Source organism: Aspergillus mulundensis, assembly GCF_003369625.1.
Source record: "Aspergillus mulundensis strain DSM 5745 chromosome Unknown scaffold_0, whole genome shotgun sequence".
Taxonomy (NCBI): domain Eukaryota; kingdom Fungi; phylum Ascomycota; class Eurotiomycetes; order Eurotiales; family Aspergillaceae; genus Aspergillus; species Aspergillus mulundensis.
The window spans coordinates 552,793-578,649 of NW_020797888.1; the positions used below are offsets into that span (position 1 = coordinate 552,793).

General features: G+C 51.3%; 9 protein-coding genes across 9 annotated transcripts; 6 read left to right on the plus strand and 3 right to left on the minus strand.

Moving 5' to 3' along the window:
* Positions 1-879: 879 nt before the first annotated feature.
* Positions 880-3,298, minus strand: DSM5745_00165 (heat shock factor family protein; the record flags this gene model as incomplete). Its single annotated transcript, XM_026742181.1, has 2 exons — positions 880-2,776; positions 2,829-3,298. 2 exons carry the CDS (start codon positions 3,296-3,298, stop codon positions 880-882), a joined length of 2,367 nt encoding a protein of 788 aa, XP_026608026.1.
* Positions 3,299-4,162: 864 nt separating this feature from the next.
* DSM5745_00166 (putative aldo-keto reductase (AKR)) lies at positions 4,163-5,171 on the minus strand (the record flags this gene model as incomplete). Its single annotated transcript, XM_026742182.1, has 2 exons — positions 4,163-4,852; positions 4,905-5,171. 2 exons carry the CDS (start codon positions 5,169-5,171, stop codon positions 4,163-4,165), a joined length of 957 nt encoding a protein of 318 aa, XP_026608027.1.
* Positions 5,172-6,012: 841 nt separating this feature from the next.
* DSM5745_00167 (putative GPI anchored protein) lies at positions 6,013-6,683 on the plus strand (the record flags this gene model as incomplete). Its single annotated transcript, XM_026742183.1, has 2 exons — positions 6,013-6,346; positions 6,400-6,683. 2 exons carry the CDS (start codon positions 6,013-6,015, stop codon positions 6,681-6,683), a joined length of 618 nt encoding a protein of 205 aa, XP_026608028.1.
* Positions 6,684-10,947: 4,264 nt separating this feature from the next.
* On the plus strand, positions 10,948-12,862 carry DSM5745_00168 (putative R3H domain protein; the record flags this gene model as incomplete). Its single annotated transcript, XM_026742184.1, has 3 exons — positions 10,948-11,262; positions 11,324-11,858; positions 11,928-12,862. The coding sequence occupies 3 exons, from the start codon at positions 10,948-10,950 to the stop codon at positions 12,860-12,862; spliced, it is 1,785 nt and encodes a 594-aa protein (XP_026608029.1).
* A 1,707-nt stretch (positions 12,863-14,569) lies between these two features.
* htz1 (histone H2AZ) lies at positions 14,570-15,292 on the minus strand (the record flags this gene model as incomplete). Its single annotated transcript, XM_026742185.1, has 3 exons — positions 14,570-14,811; positions 14,879-14,948; positions 15,194-15,292. The coding sequence occupies 3 exons, from the start codon at positions 15,290-15,292 to the stop codon at positions 14,570-14,572; spliced, it is 411 nt and encodes a 136-aa protein (XP_026608030.1).
* Positions 15,293-16,168: 876 nt separating this feature from the next.
* On the plus strand, positions 16,169-16,902 carry DSM5745_00170 (PHO88 family protein; the record flags this gene model as incomplete). Its single annotated transcript, XM_026742186.1, has 3 exons — positions 16,169-16,185; positions 16,305-16,465; positions 16,517-16,902. 3 exons carry the CDS (start codon positions 16,169-16,171, stop codon positions 16,900-16,902), a joined length of 564 nt encoding a protein of 187 aa, XP_026608031.1.
* Positions 16,903-18,796: 1,894 nt separating this feature from the next.
* gpdA (glyceraldehyde 3-phosphate dehydrogenase GpdA) lies at positions 18,797-20,193 on the plus strand (the record flags this gene model as incomplete). Its single annotated transcript, XM_026742187.1, has 7 exons — positions 18,797-18,808; positions 18,873-18,908; positions 18,966-18,979; positions 19,089-19,152; positions 19,205-19,889; positions 19,940-20,110; positions 20,165-20,193. 7 exons carry the CDS (start codon positions 18,797-18,799, stop codon positions 20,191-20,193), a joined length of 1,011 nt encoding a protein of 336 aa, XP_026608032.1.
* A 959-nt stretch (positions 20,194-21,152) lies between these two features.
* hdaA (histone deacetylase hdaA) lies at positions 21,153-24,199 on the plus strand (the record flags this gene model as incomplete). Its single annotated transcript, XM_026742188.1, has 15 exons — positions 21,153-21,777; positions 21,823-22,111; positions 22,161-22,174; positions 22,238-22,376; positions 22,439-22,551; positions 22,601-22,728; positions 22,783-22,993; positions 23,039-23,150; positions 23,198-23,245; positions 23,290-23,353; positions 23,403-23,495; positions 23,544-23,629; positions 23,681-23,760; positions 23,811-23,917; positions 23,963-24,199. The coding sequence occupies 15 exons, from the start codon at positions 21,153-21,155 to the stop codon at positions 24,197-24,199; spliced, it is 2,346 nt and encodes a 781-aa protein (XP_026608033.1).
* A 902-nt stretch (positions 24,200-25,101) lies between these two features.
* On the plus strand, positions 25,102-25,581 carry DSM5745_00173 (putative BYS1 domain protein; the record flags this gene model as incomplete). The annotated part of the gene is made up of 1 exon (XM_026742189.1): positions 25,102-25,581. The coding sequence occupies one exon, from the start codon at positions 25,102-25,104 to the stop codon at positions 25,579-25,581; it is 480 nt and encodes a 159-aa protein (XP_026608034.1).
* Positions 25,582-25,857: the final 276 nt, after the last annotated feature.

Here is a 25,857-nt window from a genome sequence, read left to right on the forward strand (position 1 = left end):
CGTCGTCCCATGTCTTGGGCAACCAGCAGCTGTCGTGCTGCCACCCGCGAACGTGAGTTGGATAGGCGGTGCTGCAGCGGACGGAGCAGAAGCGTCTATCTGTGCTGGCGACGTGGAGTCGTGGTAGGTGAGGACCTCCTCGTACATGCGCAGGCGGAGTTCAGGGCATAGTTTTGCGAAGAGCGGGGAGCGGTGCTGGGGTTTGTCTTGGTCTTGGTCTTAAAAGCTAACCGTGGTTGTTATCGTGATGGCGATGATGATCTTGTTGGGCATGGTGTTAGAGAACGGCGGCGCTTAGGGAGGGGCTTTGGGAGGGGCTTCGGAGGACGGCTGCTGTATCTGAGGTTGTACTTTCTAAGAAGCGGCGGCGAGGGCGGTTGTTGTTCTTTTGGGAGTTGGGAAGAGACAATACAGGAGAGCGAAGGGGGCGAGGATGCACTAGTAGATGAAACAATCGCTGACGGCGTTCGTGACTTGGGACATGGTGGACTCGAGGACTAGACGAGGGTATTCTGGTGCGGGTTGACGAGGTTCATGGTGATAGTCCACCTTGGACGAACGATCATGAGATGCTGGAGGATAGTGGGAAGTCAGCCTTGCCAGGGCAGGTGAAACAATCGTCCAGCAGTCAAGGACAGCCGCCTTCCACACGATGAGCCCGTCACTAAACGATCGGAAGGAGGTACAGCACGTGCTTCAGTTTTTGATTTCCCGGCGCCGCTGTATACTTGGCTGCATGGGGTGTAGATGGATATTCTATCTAGAAAGACAAAGCTAGATATACTCTTCGTGCAGATACTTTCAAGCTGTGCTTGAAGGTCTCGTTAAGAGGATGACATGGGATTAAGAGAGAAGTATATACTGATAGAAGACAAAGCATCAAGCTTTCTTTCTCCGCTTCGCACTTCCGAGGCTATTTTTTCCACCTTGTGGCCCGTCTCCTGCGTCAAACAAGCCGGCACCGTACGGGTCATCGACGGGATTGCTAGGGCTGGTGGCTTCACTGTCTGTCAGAGTTTCCACAACCCGGCCGGGCCCGCTGATGCCTGAGTTTGCGCCAGCAGCATTAGTCGAATTGGCCCCATAGCCGTTATTATTGAATTGCTGAAAGTACCCAGGGCTCGATTGGTGCTGGTTTGTCCCTGGGAAGAGGTCATCACCGGGTAGATGGTCGAAATCGAAAAGGTCGTTTCCGTCGTGTTTGATGGCCATGTCATCTACAGCTGCTGGTTCTGTTGTGGGCACTTGGCCAGCGCCCGTCGAGTCTCCGAGGTCTATATTTTCTCTGTTTTGTTGGTCGTAGTCCGCAAAGTCCGTAAAGTAGTCATTGTTGAAGATATGGTCTAGTTCAAGCGGGGGCGGTGGGATGCTCCCATCGGCTCCGATACCGGGAATGGTACCGCTTGGGCTGAGTGGTTGTAACAGGTTGGTCAGGTTCTGCACGGAGCGGTCCTGCTCGGCTTGCATCTTCATCAGGTTGTCAATTTCAGACCGGGTGTCGGCAAGACGTGACGAGTAATTGCTCGGCATTGGCGGTGGTGCCGGGCTAATCAGAGCATTGTTTTGTGGCAACGTTCCGCCAGCATCGTCTGTGCCGGTCTCGTTGGCCATGAGACGAAGCATGTCTGCACGTTGGTTGGAGGTGAGAGGGACGTTGCCGCCAGATGTCTCGAGTGACGACAGCACGTTGGGAAAATCGCTATAAGAGGTTGGGATCCCGTTTCGCGCATTGGCATTCTGAATGACGGACATGATATCACGCTGCGGGTATTGCTGAGCTTGTGAAGAAGGAGAGTCCTTTGATCGTGGGCTATTACTATCAAAAACTTCCTCGACTTGCCCGTGTTGAGAGGTGGTTTGCTGCCGCGAGTGGTTGCGAGACTGTGAGCGCTCGTAGGCACTTGCCGCGGGCGAGAGCGTCGACGCACGACCAGGCCCCGGCGGTGCCTTGAGTAGCAGCTGTTGCTTTTTCATTGACCGGGGTCCGCCAGGGCTGTTCATCGAGGTAGCGCCAAGTGTTCCAAACGAGTATCCGTCACCCATATCGACAATGTTTCCCTGGTCCTGTGAGATTGCACCAGCAAAGGAATTTGCGAGATTCTGGCCTTCCTGGCCTTGAAGGCTCCGGTTATAGACGGTGGCGAGGAAAGTAAGTATCGCATTGATCGAGTTCTCATGGCGAGTATGCTGCTCCTGAAAATTCGCTGCCTGTGCATAAAGCTGTTCATGCTCTCTCCGTAGTTTGCTAATGGTGCTGGAGATAATCTGCTGTTGTTGGCGAATCGCTTGCAGCTCCCGGTAGACATTGGAGAACTGATCCTTGGGTAAAGAGGGTTGCTGTGCAATCAGGGACAGCTGTCGGTTACGGGTGTCGTCTTTGGGTCTAGGGTTGTCATCAAAGTCCTCGGATTCGTTTTCGGCATCTTCCGTCTTCACACGGACATAACCTTTGCCAGACTTCGCTCCCTGTCCAGCTGTGTTCTTAGGCTTCTGAATGAGCCACAGCAGATCAGGGTGACCACGTTTAAAGTAGGGGTTGGCGTATTCACTGGGGCTTTTGTTCTTTCTTTCGCTTGCGCGCATTGAGTTGTCAGAGAGACCGACTTTCTTGTGGAAACCGTACATGTTCAGCTGCCGGACAAAGGAGGCATAATTATTGTGTTTGAACAATTCGGGGATCAACGTCTTGGCGAACTCGTCCTCATCCAGCACGATGAATGAGTTTCCGTCGTCAGACCATCTGATTAATTCGGTGTTCTTCGACTCGTCAAGAAAGCTAAGGGCGCAGAGTTAGCAGTTTATGACCGACCTAGTAATGCCTAACATACCTGCTCAGCTTCTGTACGAACGGCGGAATCTGTTTCCTCTTCGCCTGTGCCTCTCTTTTGGCAGCCAACGCACGTTTGTAAAGTTCCTCCAAGCTTTCGGTCCAACCCCCGGACTCTCCAGGCACATTGTTTTGGTCCGGAAGAGGTGCCGATGGCTGTTCATAACTGCGACCTCGACTCACCATCTGGTTCGGGGTTTGCCTACGTGCGACTTGGTTGGATGTAGTAGAGACACCGGAAAGGTCATGGGCTGATGCGGGCATAGCACCGGGGTTGTAGGAATTCGTGTCGGGAAAGGATAACGGGGGCGCGGCGTTCGGCGACGGGTTCTGACCCCATTGTAGAAATTGGTCGTTGGACAAAGACGGGCCGGATGTTTGAGGATAATTCGGCAGCTGGCCCAGCTGCGGGTGGACAACGGGCGACGTGCCGGGGGCAGGTCTCTTGCGAGTTATTCCCTGAGGGCTCATTGCGGGCGATCAAACGGTCAACGGTCGGGGGATGCTTCTAGTGTCGTAGAACAGACCGTTGCCTTGCCAGAGGCCGCCAGTCAGGGTGAGGGTCTGGCGAAGATGAAAAATCGAATCCGACGTCCTAGCCTTGAGTGGGAGATATTGCGGGGGTGTAGTAGAGGAATGCGACTCGACAAAAGTATCCGACAAGGCAGTATATTGAGTAGTGCCGTAGTGCCGTCAAAATGTATTTGTGTATTTCATGTAGAACACTGAGACAAATGATAGAAACACGATCTGGCCAGGGAGAAGAGGGCCGATAGCACGAAATAGATGATGGATCGCGGATACGCGACGGGCGCAATCAACGCTGGGGCGGAGAGCGAACGGGGACAGGAAGGTGACAGGTGGATAAAGAGCAATGACTGTTGGCTCAGCAAGCGACCGGACTAACAGTAAGAACGAGGTGCAGCAGGCGAATCAATTGTCGTCCAGCACCAAGGCTGGTTGGTCTGTTGGACTGATATCGACAGCCTGCAGAAAGCCCGGCGGTGATGGAGAAAATAATGCTGATGGAACGTCCCACTGGCCTGGGCGGTGGAGAGAGTAAGATGACAGAAACGGTCAGCGACAGGTCGGGGAGAGCAGGAATTAAGTGTGTGGCTATAGTGGAATACAGAGCAGCTCGCAATGGTCACTAGGTAATGGAAAACAAAGCACGCAACTAGAAAGCTGGACAGATTTTCTTTCTGTCAAAAGATCTTGGCGGGCGACGATGAGGCCAAAGTTGGGAGCAGCGCTGATTGGCCGAGGGGCTGAGTCATGTCTTTCACGTGCGGACTCGACATTTTATTCGTTACTTCCTTGATTTATATACAAAGCTCATTGTAAATGGACATGGTCTCCAGTGAGCTGCGCAAAGTCTTCAAGCAAATCATGCCACTTTTCAGGGTTCTCACTGGAAAACAGCTGCATACTCTTGAGCGCGGCCAGATCTGCCTTCATATGCTCCTTCTTGGTGGTTCCGTCCAGGATTGTTGTCTGCCCAAGACCCAGGACAAGGCCGTACAAGGCTGCAGCTGACGAGACCCCCGAGTCTCTAGCAAGGGAAATAACCGGCTTGGATTGAACCAGCTCTGGGTTTGCCGTCAATGTCCAGAAACTCTGGTATACAATTTCGTGCTCGCGGCAGTACGCGCGGAGCGGAACATCGAACTGGGTCCCGCCATAGAACCGGTTTTGCACCACCGCGGGCTTTACCTTGGCCAACGACACGAGCTCTCTCAGGGCCGGCAGTGTGGTGTTTGATATACCTAAATGGCGTATGCGATCAGGAACATATGTCTCCAACGTTGACCACGCCTCGATTGTCTGGGCCATGGTTGGCAGAGGGGAATGAAGTACAAGAGCGTCGATATACGTCTCCTCGGCACTTTCAGGCGAGGCGGACGAGCGAAGATTGTGAAGGGACGACCTCACTGAAGCGTGGACTTGATCAGTCACACTGTCATTGGGATTATAAGGCATATCATCTGGGTTCTGTCCATGCACAGAGGTAAATTTGGTTTGGATCTAACAGCCGTTTAGTCTCCTAGTTCGAGAGGTTTATTCGGCGTCAACGTACGTATAGATCTTCGCGACGAACAATCCCGTCCGCGAGAGCCCTACGTATACCTTCACCCACCAGATCCTCTCGGTAGTGTTTTGGCTGAGCTGCTGTGTCAACGGCGCGAAACCCGCTGCTGATCGCTTGATGCACTAAGTTCGCTGTCCGGTCCTTCTTCCACGCTGTGCCATAGACAATGGTCGGGATGAAGGCGGGGTTGGCATGCTGAGGCGAACGCAAGGTATAGCCTTCCCACGACGTTCTTGCCAGCGCACTCCGAGCCATTCTTCTGTTCTTCCCGATTATGTTCGAGGAACAAGGTCGCGCAGAGGAGGCGTCGCTGCGTCAGGACTGATGCGGGGTTATCAACCCACCCACGGGGAGCTCCGGTCCAATCAGGTGCTTTGACATGTACTAAAAGTACAATAAGGATAAGGAAAGATCCTTTCGAGACCATCCAGGCAGCTAAGAGCCTAAGATGTCATGGCTGCGATTGATGAGCCTGTTCAAAGCCACCTATGGTTGTGGTAGAGGCCCACGCCGTCGTACCATCTTGCCAACGACGAGACCGTACCACACTATCTCAAACTCTCCACGCCAGTGCTGGCAGTTAGTCGGCTGCGCCCTCAAGTCAGTGGCAGTCATCCTGGAGATGTAAGTTTCTCGGCCAGACTAACAATGGGCTCTATTGGTGAAGCCCATGCAATGCAGAAGAACCCACACATGAGTGAGAATACCAAATCGAAGTCCAATTTCAGCCACTTCTCGACCAGGGTCGGCGTCCCATGTTTCTCGAATGTCAGGGCTCCGTTCAAGCTTCGAGCCGTTGATGACATTGGCTAACCCGGATCCTTCCCGCCATCCAGCTTGTATCTGCGTCCAGAGACTATCCAGGGCTAGCATACATACCTTATCTCACTACACATCATCTACCAAGCTATGTCGTATCAGCGTGCAGAACCAGTCTCGGCACCGTCATTCCCAAGCTTGATATTTGGAACACACTGAAGTAAACGCAATGGACGCGCAATAGAGTGCTAGTCTCGAGCATAAATGATATACGAGCCCCGAAGCTACCTGGAGACTTCCTGCCCTCTGTTTGCATTCAGTAAATACAATTACCGCCATGCGCCTTCAGCAATTGTTCACCGTCTCCAGCTTCATCCTCGCGGGCAATGTTGCTTTCGGGGCAGACCTAGACCGAAATGACCTGCCCAGTGACTGCCACTCAGCTTGCGACCCGCTCGTAAGCATCTCCCAACGATGCGACAGGCAAAGCGACGACGACGCGGACGAAGCCAGGTGCATCTGTGATGCGGATGATGCACAAACTATTATCCCTCGATGTGAAGCATGCATCGCGCAGTACAGATCAGATCATCCGCAAGACAACGACAATGACGGCGACGACAACGATGACGATGACGATGATAACAATGATACTGGCCCTCATGACAATGGTGGAGAACATCATCCTTGGCAATGCTTATGCTTTGCTAACGTATCTCGATAGACGCATATGACATGCTCACTGCCTGCAACCTCCAGACTACCTCCTACCAACCTTCGTCCTCAGGCGGCAGCAGCAGCAGCAGTGGCGGCGGAGGAGGCTCACGAAGATTCGTCCAGCGCACTTCCAGTGCGCATCATTCATCTTCCAGACGTCCTTCATCATCCGGGCATCGCTCCTCTTCCGCTCGTCCTTCCTCTTCCGGCCGCACCTCGAGCACCCCCACTCACTCGCCCACCCATATCGACGACGACGACGATCTCGACTTCCCAGATCCAACCGATTAGACTCCCAGTGTCACGAGGCCATTGCTGTCTAATGCCTTGAAGACAATCTGAAGCATCTCGCAAACAGGTCCGGCCGAGCCCTTGGTCTAGTGCTCGGTAGGTAAGTTCATAGTCTCTTCCGTTCGAAGTTTGTGGGTTCCACAGAATGCACCGTGCTTTCTTTTCCTGACTTGGTCCAATATGTACAATATACAAGACGTAAAAGTTCAGCTTCTTAAATCTCATCTTTCTCTTGGAAAGTTCTCTCTGTTAAACTCCGTAGAGCTAGTCGGTGTTGGATTGTAGTTTAGCGGCCCAACTGGAGCGCAGTACCCGTACCCGGGCGAATGCACGACATACCATATAATGCAGTTCCAAGGTGATGAACCTTCAGTTGTCTTCGTGGCCTTACTCAAATGGCGAAATACGATTCAGTAGTTGAAGGATCCTGGTGTTCTAACTATATCACGTACAGGTTCCTACCGTTGTCAGATATATATTGAAGCGACTGAAATATATATGTCCTCTCTATAGTGAAGAAAAACCACAGAAAATACATCTACTTCTTGTCTTGACTACAACTTGAGTGGTATAATGAACCATCAAGCATTCTTCAACAATATTCGACGCCAAAACAGCCCGTCTAAACCGTGCATGTTAGGTCGCAGATTGGGTACGACGGCGTGGCGTAGGTGCAGATTGCATTGCATTAGGTGCAGATCCCATCTGCAAGTGAGGAGGGACGTGTGGGTGCGTCGACTTGGCTATGCTCGAGCCTTGAGAAGTTGAGATACGTCGGATCTTTGAGATATTGCATTTGCCTCGGGACTAGTCAACGCAATAAGCCGCTTTCTCTATAGCAATTGTCGAGCTCTGGGGTTGTTGAAGAAATGAAGCCTCTTTTTGTTTGAGGTAGACTGTTCTGATCCTATTATATGGGGAGTTTCGCGTCCAGGAACCGGCTTTACGGACGATGACGATGATATTATCTTGGGCGCGTTCTAAAGAGAGACTATCAGCTCACTTATCAGATTTGTCATATGGACACTGCATTCACGTCCTGCTGTAGAAAATTACGGAATACAGGCCATCCGGCATTGCAACAGCTAGGCTAAGCGAGTTGACTCCGAGAATTGCCCTTGGGATTGCCGTTCACCTGCCCCTTTCTTGCAGTGCTATATTACGGAGTACGATTACGGAGCGTTGGGGATTGGCGTCACGGTGACTGTGGCAGTGTTTGCTCAGACCGGGGATCCCCAAAACTATCCATGTCCCAGGATCCAGGAACCACGCGGATGGGATGTCCCGGTATTCCGATTCCGGGATTCTCATTAATTTCGGGACAATGGTCATCTCACCAACATCCGAGGGGCTAACTCGAGATAGAAGTGTAGAAGCCCCGAAGAATATTCCGCAGGGGGCCATTATCTCAAAACTCGCACTGCGTAGCGCAGATGACAGACGCCGTGGCCGTTGTGGAGAATGAGAGCTCTCCTGCTGGTGTGATTGTGCAATGTGCACTCTCCATATTCAGCCTTCATTCGCCTCGAGCTCTCAACTGACCCGCCAGCGACAAATAGTCGGGACTGGGGCGACTCCATCAGCGGGTTCTGATGACAATCTAGCGGCTTCTAGCTCGAGCGTTAGGCGCGAACGGCGCGGGTCGCGACGGAGCAGTGTCAGCATGATGAGCATGTGCATACCCGTCTCCGTAGGCCATAAAGATCATTAACGGAGCAGGAAGGAGGGTATGCGGCAGGCAGTCGAACCTGCTGAGATGATGAGCTCATATTTGGAAGCACTGAAGAAGGGGCCCAACCACCAATAAAGTCTGCCTCAAGGTGGAATCTCTTTGTAGCCTGAAGAAAAGGGGCTGTCAAAGGTAATACCGCTGTACTGCGGAGGTTGAAGTGCAAGGGTTGGAGATGGCTCGAATAGGAATCCCCGGGTCTGGGGTCAATAGTTGAGACTCGGGGGTGTCTCAAATAGAAGACCAGAACGAAAGACAGCGAATATTCTCCGTTTGTCGTGCTGCAGCAACGAGCACCTCCGTCGGCGTCTGGGTGATTGCGGATACGGAAGTAAGGAGGGTCTCGGTCTGTCCAAGGGGCAGATCTCATCTCCATAGGAGAGATCATACGGAGGTCAAACAAGGTGTGCGTCTTGCCTGGGAACTCTCCCCATACGTGCTCCGTACGTATGTATTGTGACTGACAAAGAACAAAGAGCTGAGGGTTGCTAGCGGTAATGCAATTAAGCTATTCGGGAAAATGGGGTTCAATGAGAAGAGCATGGAGCTCGAGTGGGTATGAGCTCCTTTTCAGGGAGAAGCAGAAGTCAATCTGGAACATCATACCCACACCTGCGGATCCCCGACAATCCGTTTGGGATTTTCAACGAGCTCAGCTTGCTGGAAACTTGGGATAGATGGAACCTCCCGCGAGGCCCGGACCGGCAAGCAGGCGTTTGCAGCAGCGGATTGGATCGACTGGAATTCAGGAGGCGAGCCCGGATCTGGGAACGAGTCGGGGAGACGAGCTCAGAGCTGAGACTGAGTGTAGAGCCGTCAAAGAGTGGCAAAGATAGAGTCCCCCTGAGGGAAGGAACTAGCACCGCCCCATCACATCACGCTCGCGCAAAAGGAGGTTGCTAAAATAGCATAGCATTAGCACCGGAAGGATGAGAGATGCTACCGAGCCGACAAGGACTGAGGCTAAGATCGAGGCCATGACGCGGTTGGGAGACGATGCCATCGGATCTCATCTGCGCAGATTGAGGTTGTACAGAGGACCGTGGACGAGGAGGTGCAGCCGGCAGCGTAGGCAAACAGTTCGAGTCTCAACAAGAGAAGGAACGCAGTCATCAACTTGACACTGAGCAATCAGCAGGTGGATGCCGTCAAGTCGAGGTCATTTCCGTCCAGGAGACCCAAAAATACAGGAAGAAGAATAGGGGGGGGGAAATGTTCTAGGCAGAAAATAGAATGATTTACAGGCGCTCGTGCCAGAAGTACCGTGGGCCAAACACTATATAGAGCTGCCGCAGTCGTTCATGCTGCTGTTGTGAGACTTTCAGTCCTTGAAGAATCATATACCTCGCCTATCCCTGGATAATCACATTCTTAAGCTGCTCGACGACAAGCCCCTTGTTTCTTTCATTGCTGCTGCATTCTGCAACCTGCATACTCTGCCTCTGCCATCTGCCATCTGCCATCTGCCATCTGCTACCAGCATCAGCCACCGACTCGACCGACCACGGATCGAATACGCTCTCCCGTCGAAGACACTGAAGACATTTTGGTAGAGGACATCCATCGATCCACAATCCCACAACCAACCCAAACAGAAAAAGCGACTAGCGACGGGTCACTGGATAACCTCGTTCGGCCCCTTTTATTCGCCTACTCTGTCTGCTTGGTAGACATATAATCCGGCTTCTAGGGATCCGATCATCGTTGGTTGTTCCTGAGCGTCCTTGTTTTGCCTCAAACGACCTGTCCATCTGTGTGGTCACTGTGGTTGCGGGACTGACTGGGCGTGCCGTCCGGGAATTTTGGCATATTTTTGTCACGGCGACTGACTGACTGAGACTGGAGCAAGCAAGCAAGCAGGTAACAATTTGCATTATTTCCTCCCCTCGTCTCAACCTAACCTTATCCCCTTCTCCCCCATCCATCTCCATCCTCCCGGTCATCCCAGGCTGTGGCGATCTTTCTTTTCTTTTTTCTTCGCTGCTCATTTCTTCCGCTATCCATATTTGCCTTGCTCTCTTTTGCTGTGTTTTTTTATTGTTTTTTTCTGATGTTCGTACCAGAAAGAAGGCCAGACACTCCTCAGTCCTCACTCCCCAGGCTTTGAAGACACGCCAGCCACGAGACGGTTCAGAATTTGATCGGACTTTCTGATCAACTTCGCATCGTCGACTCGGTTTCACTCTACCCTTGGTGCACTGTTCAATCAGAGGCTTCTTGCAACGCCCCTCCCCCGGGCCGATTCGAGACAAGCCCCGGCCACCCATCCCCCTTCCCAGAGTCGAAAATCTCCGCTGAGTTTCTTCCGTCACTCGCCCTAACGTGGCTGTCAACATCCCTTGGTTCATTCTGGACTCGTCAAATTTTATCCTCCGCCTGCTCGATCGCTCCTATGACTGAGTAGTCCGCTCGCACTTCATCGCATCGTATTCATCGGGATTGTTGTGGTGGGCTCCAACGCCACATTCTTCGGTTTGGCTGCTTGTTGAGAATTCTCCGTTTTCTGCCACCATGAGTTATCAACAAGCCCAGGAAATGTATCACGACAATTCCTCGCGTTCTCCCGGCTCCCAGCGCCATCAACAGCCTCTTCATCGCCAACCTTCGCGACAGTTTGATGCCTACGGTCCGATGCCCGTTAACTTGTACGACGATCCCATGGCTCGCTACGATCGCAATCTCGACCGGCTGAACCCGTCGCTACATAACCCTTCCTATGCCTATGATCTCCCTGGCTCGCAGACGTGGAATCCGAATGGTTTCGCCAACGCTCAGGCACTAGGCGGTATTCGCTCGGCTTCCGCAAGCCTGAAGACTGCCCCTCGCAGCACTCGAGCCGGTCTGCCAACTGTACGTGATGGTTGATTTTTTTATTGTTTTCGCTTTTGCTAACTCTTAACTCTTGTGCTAGACTTGGTTAGATCAACAGCCAGGACTTCCCAGCCCTTTCTCCAACCTTGGGTCCGGTCCCCTTCAAGCCTCGATGCGAGATGCGGGTCCGTCAGAGGCCGATGACGAGTTGATTCCTACCGCGATCGTTATCAAGAACATACCCTTCGCTGTCAAGAAGGAGCAGCTCGTTCAGTTGATGACCGAATTGAACCTGCCCCTGCCGTATGCGTTCAATTACCACTTCGACAATGGTGTATTCCGCGGGCTGGCTTTTGCCAACTTCACATCGGCTGAAGAGACCGCAACCGTGATTGAAGTGCTCAACCATTTCGAACTTCAAGGCCGAAAGTTACGGGTTGAATACAAGAAGATGCTTCCCCTCCAGGAACGCGAACGCATTGAGCGCGAGAAGCGCGAACGTCGTGGCCAACTTGAAGAGCAGCATCGTCCTATGGCGACGTCGCAGCTTCAGACACAGAGTTCCATGTCGTCCCTGACATCACATATCCCGGCCACTTCTCCATCTCCGGTCTCCCAGCGTGGCCAGAAGCTTGGTGAGTTATGTTAGCGCGCCACATATACTCCGATTTCTGGTCGCTTACTAACGCTATTCTGATTTTTAGATGTTGATCTGAACGATACTCAGACCCTGTCGTACTATTCCCAGCTCCTGCTGTTCAAGGAAGATACCGGTCGCGACTCGGTCATCTTCCCGCCGAACCTTACTCCCGTCCAGCGCCGCACTGTGCACACTCTCGCTCACAACATGGGTCTCGGCCACGCGTCTCGCGGGAATGGAGACCAACGCCAGGTCCAGGTCTTCAAGGTTGCTCCAGGCCAGAATGTGAGCCCCCCCTTGTCTGCCATCCCCGCCGCTGTTCAGCCCGCGGAAACTGCTCGTCGCGGGCTCAACCGCGCAGCGACTATTGATTTCAGCGAAGCTCGCAACGAAGGAGCTGCTCATTTCAATACCCTTCGTGGGCAGCCATCCTCGGGTTTCTTGGGAGTCTTGGACTCTTCTGCCGGTTTCGGAAACACACAGAACCTCCGCGCAGCTAAATCGTTCGCCGATCTGCGTTCTTATACTCCTTCCCCTGTCCCGTCCTCGGCCAGCTTCCCGGCTGCCCTGCAATCAAACGGTGCACGCCTTCAGCATTACGATGGTTCAACCAGTGTCGCATCAAACACGCCGACCTTGACGCCTGTGCCATCTGGCTCCTCCCTCGGTATGCAGCGGGACGACGGCCTCCTGGTCAACAGCTTGAGCAGCCTTTCTCTAGGAACTGGAATTGGAGGGCCGAACGCGAGCCCGAGGCGATTGAGGGGTATGTTCTCTTGGGAGCAGCCGGAAAGTCAACCTTCTAGCGCTGGCCCCATTGGTAGTAACCGCACCATCGGAGTTGGATTTGACGGTCAGTCACAGGAGCGCATGCCTATTAGGCAGCCGAGAGGCCCCATGCCCGAGAAGGGCCCAGGTTTTCGACGACCCAACGGACATCAGTCGCGCGGAAGTGACGAACTGCGCACCAGCTCCGGCGTGGAAATCATTGTGGAGTAAACGTTTAATGGGAGATGAAGACAACGAAAATTGTTAGATTGCTTTACCGAAAGACGCATACGACCTTTTATATCACGAGGCCTGATCGTTTTGTGCGACGATCGGCTTACGATTCGATGAGGGATGATGAGACGACAATGCAACTAAGAGAATCACTCAAAAAGAAAGTATTTCTCTGATCCAGCCAAGTTTAGAAGTTATTTTGGGGCAGCCCTTCTAGGCGCGCCGTTTATACGGACTCGATTATGTTTCTCTCTTTCGCCGAAAAACGAAATCACGCAAGTTGAAGCCATGACTTTTTGCGATGTGCGGACGCCTTGCATGGGTGCACCATTTACCCCCCCAACACCCCCCTCTCCCCCTATTATTTTATTCTTTTTCTATTTCGAGTTGTGTCTGCCGGAAGGAAAGCAAAAATCAAGAAATTGAAACCAACATCTCAATATCAATCAAGAAGACCACGAAGGACGACCCAAAAAGAATACCAATGTCTTTGTTATCTATGATAAGAGGAATGACCATGCATTTGCATTACTTTTTGGATCTTTTGTATATGGGGCAAACTTGCATCGTTTAATGCTGATTCTTTTTCATCTCTTTCTATTCATTTCTTCATTTCTGTCTCTGCCACTTTTTGCTGTATCTCTATTTTATTCTTATGGAAGTTGACAGGTGTTGAGTATCTTCTGAGCTTTTCATTTCCGCTATAGCAGTTGGTGGTGGCTTCTTATCCTTCACCACGAGCCCGAGTTCACGGCTCCAGACCCTCGGTTCAATATAGTCAAGAGCAACTCACAAACGCCTCGTAACCGGGTATTGGGATGGATAGCTCACCATGTATCAGAGTATCTCGACTCCTTACTCGGGTGGCGCTGGGGAATACGAACGATGTAATATCCGTATACACATCTCTCTGCAGTCTATGGGATAGGGCATTCCATTCTTAAGCTATAAAAAATACTGCTTCAAGAATACAACTTGATATATATCCTCGGGTTCTTGATGATCGAGCAAGCCTTAAGCGCACTGTTCTGCAGAGCAGACCCGAAATCTGGCTTCGGAGGAGGATCTTTTAGCGCTGGCGTGAACAACGGGCATATTGTGTGAAGCAATCAAAGTGTCAGTGGCTAATGAGAGTTCTCCTTTTTTGACCGTTGTTGGTGCGTCTGTGGAATGCTGGGTATAGATAGACCTGGATAAAATATATTTCCGAAGTGGACTTTGTCCAGCGGATGAGGTCTAGCTAGTAGCTACACTACAAAAGTACCGATCCCTCGAGATTTAATGAATTTCCTTTTTCTTTCCAGAAGTAGTCGCAACGCACTCAACACCAGCGATTCGAAGAATAACAGAGATTAAAGTAAGGATCAAGATAAACAAGACATCAAAAATGGACAAACAATTCCCACTGCCGAGAATACCCCTTTTCCCATTACAGCGCCCTGGGTAACTCGAGACAAACGACGAACAGAGCAGACATCAAGTGGAGATAGATGAAACAAGTAAAAAGAGCAAGATCACGTTAAGAATGACAGCTGCACGTCGAACTGCAGTGGTGTATGTAAAAAGGAGATGCGGGCGCAAGGGCAAATGCTCCTCACTCCAGTGTAGTCTGCAGGGCTCGGATTCAGTCGTCATGATCACTGTACGTGGGGTGTTTCCATTCAATCATCAGTAAACGCCGTATTTGTTGGGTATCCGCGAGATTTATGTGTCCTTCTTCTTCTTCTGTTCCACCTTGAGCAGCAGGGCACGGTTGATGCGCGGCAGAACACCACCGAAGGCGATGGTAGCGCGGATGAGCGTGTCGAGCTCTTCATCTCCACGGATAGCGAGCTGCAGGTGGCGGGGCGTGATACGCTTGACTTTGAGATCCTTGGCAGCGTTTCCGGCAAGTTCCAGCACTTCAGCGGTCAAGTATTCAAGGACAGCAGTGACGTAGACAGCGGCTAAACGAAAGGGTGTTAGTACGGTTCATGGTAATGTTTTAGACGAAAGAACTTCAGGTATCCTTACCTTTTGCGCCAACTCGCATTTTGTTCTGCGTGTTGTTCTTGAGAAAACGCTTGACACGACCACACGGGAACTGTGACTAAGTTAGAGATAACCTCAACCAAGAATCTCGCCAATGATGAAAGGAAGCGATGATATTTGGTTTAGAAGGACAGGCGATAAAACATAAGCTGGCAAGAGCCACCGACATCTTGCAAAAGAAGCGCGAGAGGGGCGAAACCTGTAGCTTAAGAGCTTTGGATTGTCGCACGTTCCAGACATCGCGGTCGGATGAAACAGGCAAGGAAGAATTGATAGATCAACAAGTGTTATACTGACCTGCAGACCGGCTTTCGCGCTGTGGGACTTTTGGGCCTTCCCCGCAGAGTCCTTGGAGGATGCCTTTCCACCGATAGACTTTCCCTTTCCGCCAGGCATTTTGAAAAAGCGTCGAGATTCGGAGTCGCGGGCAATAAGACTTCGCGTCGATCAAGGTTCTAAGCCGATGGAGCGGGATGGTGGACGTTGAAGCGATTCGACAGACCGACGGCACGCGCGTTGTTGATGGATGAAGGAGTCAGAAATGTGAGAGCCATCCTGGTCGCTAAAGACGGCATCCAGCCTTGAACGACGCTAGTCCCAATTAGGCAACCACCTCAGATCGCCCGGCGCGGCGGGCCAGAGCCCAGCCATGGCGATGACTCGAAACGAAGAATGGCAGAGCATAAGAAAGCTGAGGAGGGACAAGAAAGAACGCAGCTCTCAGAACCAGACAGACAAAGCCCAGGGAGGTCGTTTAAAGAGACAAATTAGACCTGAAAAGCTCATAGTTGACACTGACTTTCAACGCCCGCCTCTAGGTCGAGTCGCTTGCTAAACCCAGGCATTTCGAGGACACCATAGATAAGAAAAAGAAGATGGGCGTCAGTACGGGCCATGGCCCATAGGGCGCTTTGGATTCAGGTGTCTAGTAGCATGACACTGCAAAGTGGACGCCTCTGGAGGGCTCAACATTGCAGCACAGAAGTTGTAGGAGCAAGCATGAGTCGAGAAGTGTGCTGGCTCCGTTACATAAGCAGACGGATGACCTTTGCGCCAGCTGCAGCCTAAGGCTGCAAACCTTATCTTCTTATCTCCGCGTGTTCTCCAGAGCACGTGATCGCCGCGTGCTTAGGACAGTTGTCCGACTTCCGATGGCGACAGCCTGGGGAAGTTTCTGCTCGTGTGTCCTCAGCTCCAATTCTCTCCCTTTGGTTCATCGCACCGCGACTAATTGACTCTCACTTTCGGTTGCTTTCAATTTACGTCGTCAAAATGGTGTCTCCTCAAGTGTATGTCAATCCTGCGCATTCCTGTTTGTGGATCATGTTGGACAGCATGAAACAGCCGTCAAGCCATGCCTTTATCCCCACATCGATGGACTCTTACTGACTGAACATGCACTATGTAGAACTAACCTGGCGATCATCGTCGTGATGATGCAGGTGGCCAAGAAGGTGCCATTCGACGACCCTGATGTTCTGCTCCTCGTCCGTGGCCTCTATATCCTGTCGAACGTGATCATTCTCAGCTTGTATCTCTACACGCAAGCTCAAATTAACAAGAAGAATGGTTCGACTGTCTTTTCTTACTATCACAAATGCAGGCTGACTTTATCTGCAGATCTCACGACATTGAAGTACGTCGAGCCTGCTCCGCTCGGAAGCGGCGAGGAGCCCCGTCCTGTTACGACCACCAACATGGATTACGACAAGGGCCAGTTCCGCCAGCTCATCAAGAGCCAGTTCATGGGTGTTGGCATGATGGCTGTGATGCACTTGTACTTCAAGTACACCAACCCTCTCCTGATTCAGTCGATCATCCCCCTCAAGGGTGCCTTTGAATCGAACCTGGTCAAGATTCACGTCTTTGGAAAGCCCGCCACTGGCGACCTCCAGCGCCCCTTCAAGGCTGCCAACAGCTTCCTTAGCCAGGGCCAGCCCAAGACCGACAAGGCCTCTCTCGAGAACGCGGAGAAGAACTGGAGGGGTGGTGTCAAGGAGGAGTAAGCTGCTCCATAGATTTGAGGACGGAGCGGTAGCAAGAACATATTCTTCGCTCTGTATTATAGATAAGACGGTGGGGACTGGGGTAGCTCCAGGTTGGATTGCTTTCCTGGCCGAGATGTTTGCTTGAAGAGTAGAAGGTTCTATGGCTTATCGATATTTGCCAATTTATCGACCTTTTTGACATGTTTCTATGAAACGTTATGACTTCATTATCAAACATCAAGAGAACATCAATCTGACTTTGCACGAGTGAGGGCTTCCGAAACAGTCTTGAGGGTTCCGAGATCTGGCTTCTGGTTAGGTTTTGAACGTGGCTCCATCTAGCATTAGGTTGGTCTGCAGGGCGTGCTGCACAATGCATGTCGGACGTTGCTGTCAGTTCATTGGCAAATATCATGACCTCCATGGATGTCATGATGAACAGACATGGTATGATTGTTCTTCCTAATCCCATCACAAGAGAGAACCGTGCCGCAAGCCGCAGACGCAAGCCGCAAGGATCTCGAGGTACTACGATCACGGAAGACGCCGAACGAAGACCTACGGAGTATTTCATCAATCATGTGCAACCCAGGCCAATCCAGCTCTTTGGTAAAGAACTTAGACAGGATTTGTTGAATACCTAATTCTATGGACCATGTCCATAGTAAAATAACTACTATAAATTGGACATGGTCCAAAGCTAAGCATGTAAAGTAACGAGAGTAGGTAAAGCAAGAACATATTTTTTTAGTATCTCTCTGTACTACTGGTACTAAGTATACCAAGTACTATAGACTATAGACCATGGCCGTAACCGCTGCGCAGTGACTATCTAGTATTAAGACAGGTGTATATTCATTATTATATGTAGGCCAGACTCAGAGGGCGTATCAAGATGGTGGAGAGCTCATACCGAGCTCCCAAATTTGTCTAGATCCTGGTTGACTGGGTGCCTGGATCTCTTGCCAGGACATGCTCATTCGTTGACTCGGCGGGATCTGGAGCGACCCAGAGAGTCAGAATTTGAGCCTAAGAATCTCAATCCCCACCAATTGTAAAATCTGTGATGAGCTCGTGAGCTTGGATAAAGCACCGGTGACTGTTTCTGGCGTGCGGAGAGACCGACAGACGTCTTAGGAAGGACTGAATAAGCACAAGGCTGGCTGGCGGCTCGAAGGAGGGGCAGTGGATGATCGTTAGCCCGGATCCGGGCTCCCCTCCGCCCCTAAGCGGAAAGGCTGGTGTTGCCCCTCGTCGAGGAGACCATTGCATCATCGGAGAAGATGAAGCTCTTCACCGGCAGTAAGCGAGACAAGGTCGTGAAGGCAAATAACCGGCCACCGAGATAGCATGCCATAACCTAGGTACAAGACCAATATTCCGATCTGCTGGCAAAAGATTCACCAGATGGTACCTAGGTAGAGCGCGTATCCGGCAACGTAGGCCCCCTAATTGGCTCATCCGGCATCTGTAGCAGGCCCAAATATCGTGCCTCTCCTGCTTTGCCCGGTGTATGAAACCGGAAAGGCTGCTCAGGAGCTGGCCAGCGGCGCAGACCGGGAACACAAGCTGACAGTCGACCCATCTGGTGCTCTGCTGTCGCATTTGCTGAGGTCCCTGTAGCTAGCTTTGCCCCGTCTGTCCGCCCGGTGTGTCGGCGGGGGTTGACAAGGTCGTTGCGTCAGTCCAGCATTTGTTGCCATATTTTCCTCCTCTCCCCACCGCTGCTCTTCTTTTCTTCTCTCCTTCTCCCTCCCATCCTCAATCCCCATCTATCCATCCAAGAATCTCTCATTTCCCCATAAGTAAGTGTTTTACGATCTCCTCCATCCCCGTGGACCCATCAGCTTGAGCTTGAGCTTTCCTTTATCGCAGCTTGACTAACAGCTACCCCGCTCTAACAGACAAAACAATGGCTCCCAAGGTACGGCCTTGAGACAGACGGGAATCAACACCAGGTCAATTCTTACTGAACTCGTTGCATCCAGGTCGGAATCAACGGCTTCGGTCGTATTGGACGTATCGTAAGTGCTGCTGATTACCCAATTATTGGCCTGCCCCGTGGCTAACACTACTTCCAGGTCTTCCGTAACGCGTGAGTACTACCATCCATCAGATCGGACAACTTGCAGCCCATGCATTTGGGCTGTACCACGTTGGACAGTCTTGCTCTCCAATGATCAATGATCCTAACATGCTTTTAGCATCGAGGCCGGTACCGTCGAGGTTGTTGCTGTCAACGACCCTTTCATTGAGACCCACTACGCTGTATGCCGCCTGCTCTAGGTCAGCGAGGGAACACGATACTAATCCTAACTAGGCCTACATGCTCAAGTATGACTCTCAGCACGGTCAATTCAAGGGCACCATCGAGACCTACGACGAGGGTCTCGTTGTCAACGGCAAGAAGATCCGCTTCCACACCGAGCGTGACCCCGCCAACATCCCCTGGGGCAAGGACGGTGCCGAGTACATTGTCGAGTCCACCGGTGTCTTCACCACCCAGGAGAAGGCTGGTGCTCATTTGAAGGGCGGTGCCAAGAAGGTCATCATCTCCGCTCCTTCCGCTGATGCTCCTATGTTCGTCATGGGTGTCAACAACGAGACCTACAAGAAGGATATCGAGGTCCTCTCCAACGCTTCTTGCACCACCAACTGCCTTGCTCCCCTCGCCAAGGTTATCAACGACAACTTCGGTATCGTTGAGGGTCTGATGACCACCGTCCACTCCTACACTGCCACCCAGAAGGTCGTCGACGGCCCCTCCGCCAAGGACTGGCGTGGTGGTCGTACCGCTGCTACCAACATCATCCCCTCCTCCACCGGTGCCGCCAAGGCTGTCGGCAAGGTTATCCCTTCGCTCAACGGCAAGCTTACCGGCATGGCCATGCGTGTCCCCACCTCCAACGTCTCCGTTGTCGACTTGACTGTCCGCACCGAGAAGGCCGTTACCTACGACCAGATCAAGGATGCCGTCAAGAAGGCTTCCGAGAACGAGCTCAAGGGTATGTGGCTGTCTTATTGTGGTATTAATGTCCGCTAACTCATTGTGAAGGCATCCTTGGCTACACCGAGGACGACATTGTCTCCACCGACCTCAACGGTGACATCCGCTCTTCCATCTTCGATGCCAAGGCCGGTATTGCCCTCAACTCCAACTTCATCAAGCTCGTCTCTTGGTACGACAACGAGTGGGGTTACTCCCGCCGTGTTGTTGACCTCATCAGTAAGTCCCTCTGCTAGAGTAGATATATCTGTGCTCTGCTGACTCGTACCCTAGCCTACATTGCCGGCGTCGACGCCCAATAGGAAACAGGTCGGAAACCATTGGCTAGGAGCTCTCTATAACTCCTCGGAAGTCTACTAAATTGCCCATTCCTCAGCAGGATTGTGCAGACTATGTCCGTATCCTAACATTCCGCAATCGCCAAATGATGAGGAGCTGTGGTGGATGTTGGCATAGAATCCCATTGTTACGTACTATTTAATGACAAATACACGATCACATTTCAATGCGTCAATTTTTACCTGTAGTCTGGACGTACATGTTCTTGTGGGATTTGCTGGAGCCCAGGGGTCCGCGACAGTGAGGTTATCACCACTTGGCCCAGAATAACCAAGGACCCGAATGATCTCGATAGCTTCATGGAAGTATCCTTGCGCTCCTGACCAAAACAATGTCATTCTAGTATATCCAGATGAGCGCATCTGGTCCTTTTGACCGGGACATAGAAGTCACGTGAAAGGCGCATTTGGTAGTCTCCGGACCTAAACTCTCTTAAGAGCTCCATCAACCAAACTCCTACGCCAGACACCCTGCACGCTCTGGGGCCCCTTGGCTTGCAAGCCTTCTCTCTGAGCTTGCTGTGCCAAACTGAAACTGTTACTCAGCAAATAAGTCATTTTTCTTGACTTGCGCGGCGTCCCAGTCCCCAGGCCTCGGTTCTCATTTGCTGGCATTTCGGTTTCACACCTAGAGCTATCTAGATCCAGACCCTCCCCATCTGTTCAATTGTTCCACTTTTCATCGCATACTACTAGTCCATCTTATCTGCTGCTCTATATTCTGCATTGTCTTTGGACAATCCAACACTCACTGGGCTCCCTTTTTGTACTTTCAAAAGCTGCTTTCGCTGTCTTGTATTTTCTGGGCCCATTGAGGATATCACCCTTCTTACTGCCAAACTGGTCATGAAGCGTTAGTACGACGCATATATTGGCCGTGGTCGGGAAGACAAAGACGAGTTTCTAAGTTCCCGTCAGCGACAATGGCAGTGGATGAGGACACCGTGATGGGCGAGGCAGGCTTTCAGGCCAGGGCCGCCAATCCTCACGCAGCCAACGGTACCGGCCAGCAAACAACATACGGCCACCTAAATGGGGCGTCTGACCCATATCTGGCGCCACCACTTCTCAGCCAACCGATGCAGTTGGATGGGACAGACGGGAATCAGCCGCAGGATATTACTGTCACAGCAGACAAACAGAGGCCGTCATCACCAAAAAGTGCCCTGAAGACAACTGCCCCTGCAGACTCTGCAGATCCCGTCTCTGATGATCAGGATAGCCTTGTTGATGGGTACTCTGAGACTGAGGAAGCGAAGGACGTGCCTGGGCTTCCTCTTGCTTCATTGCCTTCTGGGCTTTGCTACGATGTTCAGATGCGATATCACTGTGAAGTTCGGCCAACTTCAGATGTGCATCCGGAAGACCCAAGAAGAATTTACTACATCTTCAAAGAGCTCTGCCGGGCAGGGCTTGTTGATGATGCCGAAGCAACCAGGCCTCTTGTCGCACGCCCTCTGAAGCGGATTAATGCTCGCAATGCAACAGAGGAAGAAATATCTTTAGTCCATACCGCAGCACACTATGCATTTGTAGAGAGCACGAGGCGTACGTTCCTATTCTTATTAGCAACTTGCACTAACATACCTGCAGATATGTCCGATGAGGAACTGATCGCTCTGGAGCATACCCGTGATTCAATCTACTTCAACAGCCTTACATTTGCTTCGTCCTTACTATCTGTCGGCGGTGCCATCGAAACATGCCTTGCTGTTGCGACCCGCAAAGTGAAGAATGCGATTGCTGTCATTCGACCTCCCGGGCACCACGCTGAACACGATAAGACTATGGGGTTCTGCCTATTCAATAATGTCTCTGTCGCAGCCCGTGTCTGCCAGCAACGGCTCGGATCACAATGCAGAAAAATCATGATCCTTGATTGGTACGTCATACTCTTGGTTTGATGTTCTGAAAGCTACTAACTTTTACAGGGATGTCCATCATGGTAATAAATAAATAATACCTAGCCTCTGCGAACAACAAAGACAGCGTTACTTACGTATCTTAGGAAACGGAATCCAGAAGGCCTTCTATGATGACCCCAACGTCTTGTACATCTCGCTCCACGTTTACCAGAATGGAAGTTTTTACCCTGGGGAGAGAGATGGCGATTTGGATTTCTGTGGAGAAGGAGCGGGAGTTGGGAAGTCAGTCACCTTTTTTTTTATTTTTACCGACGGTCCATAACTTTATGCTGATGGTTGTCAAGGAATGTCAACATACCCTGGCCTAGTCAAGGAATGGGTGATGGAGATTACATCTATGCGTTCCAGCAGGTCGTCATGCCAATTGCCCAAGAGTTTGACCCTGATCTGGTGATCAGTATGAAATCCGCTTTTGGCCCCAGGATAGTTAACTAACATGTCTACAGTTGCTTCTGGTTTCGACGCCGCTGCGGGAGATACACTTGGGGGATGCTTCGTCACTCCAGCTTGCTACGCTCATATGACACATATGTTGATGACATTGGCTCAAGGCAAGGTTGCTGTCTGTTTGGAGGTTTGTTTGCATCCTGATTTTTTCTTCTCGTCGCCCGCTGACCTAAAAATACAGGGTGGTTATAATTTCAGATCAATCTCAAAGTCTGCCCTGGCTGTCACGAAAACACTCATGGGAAATCCGCCCGATCGACTTACCTCCACTTCTCCTTCAGAATCGGCGGTCTCTACCGTACGGCGAGTCATGTCGACCCAGTCCGCGCATTGGGGGTGCATGTTCCCCAAAGCAATCAAGACCGAAGGACTCTGGACTGATAGGCTTCATGGTATGTTAGAGACAAATCGTAGCATTGAAACTAACAAAGCTGCAGATGTCATTCGAGCTTACCAGGCCAAGCAGCTTTATGATAATTTCAAGCTCACTTCTCTATACATCTACCGGACTGCCATCTCTAAATCATTTGAGAATCAGGTTTTGGCAAGGTAAGTGCCCCCTCATCCTGACTGGAGGCGAGCTAAACTCCGTAAAGTCCGAACTACAATCAAGACACGCCGCTTATAGTTATCTTTCATGACCCGTGAGTGCCGTCCCGATATGACTACAAATACTGACAGTAAGCAGGCCGGAGATTATGGGATTACCGCATCCAGTCACCAACAATCTGGAGGCGCACAACTGCTGGCTTGTGAGTACATGCTACCTTGCCCTGCGGCGGCTAAGCTGACTGGAATAAGGCTGATGTCATGAAGGATTATGTTCAATGGGCGGTTAACAAGGGTTACGCTGTAATCGACGTAAATATTCCCAAACATGTCACAACGGAACCGGTGAGTTTAGTTGAGTGTCAGATGCTGTTGCAGTTCTAACTGGACTAGTCGTCAAGCAAGTTCGAGGATGAAGACGAGAATCGACCAACAGCAACAGAAGAACTGGCCGGGTATTTGTGGGACAATTACATCGAGTAAGATCTGAACTTCAAATCTTCGGCTTCAAGACTAACATGGCCCGCTAGTCCTAATGAAGCGACTGAAATATTCCTGGTTGGAATTGGCAATGCTTTCTACGGGGTTGCCAACCTCTTGATTAATAGAGGTCAGTGGATGTCGCGCAGCCTAGTGCAGACAAAGCTAATACGTGTGCAGACACTCTCTACAAGCGGGTCAATGGTGTCATTTCATTCGTTGCCAAGGACCCAGTTCGTGCGGTGGCTTCGCATACTCAGACCTGGCTATCCCGATGGTACAGAGATGTAAGTGTATGCCATCCTCATAACCACAGATGCTAACTTGAGCAGAACTCGCTCGTGTTTGTCTCTCACGCGCACGGTCTCTGGAAGAGTGAGCGCAAGGCAACCAAACGCTATGGGAAACTCCTCCAGTCGCCGAAAGAAGGGCTCAGTGAGATGCTGATGCATCATAAGAGCGAGGTATTCGAGTGGATCGAAGGCCGCATTGAGCCTGACAGCGAGGAAACGGAGGAAGAGAAGCCCGTGAGACGGTCACCTACAAAGGCCGCTCCTAAAGCAGCATGATTAGGGTCATCCTGTATTCTTCTATTTTGGGATTTGGATTATTTGAGGATGGAGATACCTTACGCATGATCGGGAGCGGCGGAAATGGCTTGAATGATCAACGCATAGAGTGAAACATGGCAAAAGAGCATCTTCTGTACTCCCAAGAGCACAATATAACTAGCATTCGGTTCTGAGATACTAGATTAGCTCCCCCACACTTTGGCAGCCTACAGCAAGCTCCACTTGGCTTTAGGCGCGGGGACGACACCATCCCCGCGTGGTCTGACCCCATCCTCTTCTCTTTCATCTATTTCTTCTTCACGTCAGATGACGGCTGAGACAAAAATGAGCCTAAATTGAGGCATAGACATCTTGGAGCCCTTCGCATTTGTCAATACGAGAGCGCCCGGAAGCTATCCTGAGACATCTGCGAGGCTAGCCTTAGACACTCCATCTATTGAAAGGCGGGTTGGTCTCATACGGACCAAAGCCTACAGATCTTGATTCAGGCTGACTTGTCTGTCTCTGACCGGGTTGCTGTACTTCTGGTTACTTTGCTCCGATGTAACTGTCTCACCACAGCCCCGCGGGCACGGCTGTTTCTCGCAAGGCTTCCTGCTCGTATACTCCACGGCATGGCCAATGCGTGGTTTCTGCATGTCTCTAAGTGGTTTCTACCTACGTCAGACTACATCGCTGAGTCTCAGCACTGCTTGAGGGTGTTGACGGATTACACTTTCGTCAAATACCCAAGCAGGATGCTCCAGACAGAGTCCAAGGACTGAGGCCTTTACCAGAATAGAACTATCCTGCGCAGCGAAAAGGCTATATAAACATGGCTGTTCTCCCTCGACCAGGACATCCAGAACACACCTTCAGCACTATCAATCTCTCAACTAGGATTACTACCAAATCTCAAGATGCACTTCACCAGCCTCGCCGCCCTCACACTTGGTGCCCTAGCGCCACTCGCCAGCGCCGTTGGCAACGCCAAAGTCCACAACAACTGCGCAGCCCCCTTCTACATCTGGAGTGTCGGCAGCTCCGTCAGCGCCGTGCACAAGATCAACCCCGGCGAGACCTTTAGCGAGCAGTTCCACCGCGACGCGACGACTGGTGGAATTGCTCTCAAGATCACTCGACAGAGCAATGGGCTCTACAACGGCAGCCCGCAGCTGAACTTTGCGTACACGCTGGATCCTAGCCAGGTGTGGTACGATCTGTCGACCATCTTTGGCACGGACTTCCAGGGCCAAGTGCTTACTGTTACCTCGGAGAATGATGCCTGCCCGACTATTTGTTGGCCTGATGGGACCCAGCCTGCTGGGAGTCAGACGAAGACTTGTGAGCCGGCTTCGGATCAGACATTGACGCTTTGTGCGAAGGGTTGTCCTGCTTAGTTTGGGCTCGAGCATTGTTCTGGTTGGTTCGAGAATGATGATGGAACTTATTTGATTGTATTGTTATTATGATGTTTATTGTTATTCAGATAATGAATGCTATTCAGACATGATGAGGTAGATGTCACTCTGAGAGATAACAAAGACGTCCCTTTTCCCTTTCAAGAATACTCAAGCATTCCATAGCATTCAATGATTATGGTGCTGTCCCAGCGCGCTTTTCCATAGATCAAAGCATATCAGACACACATTACTAGTGGTGGGCAGGGTATTTAG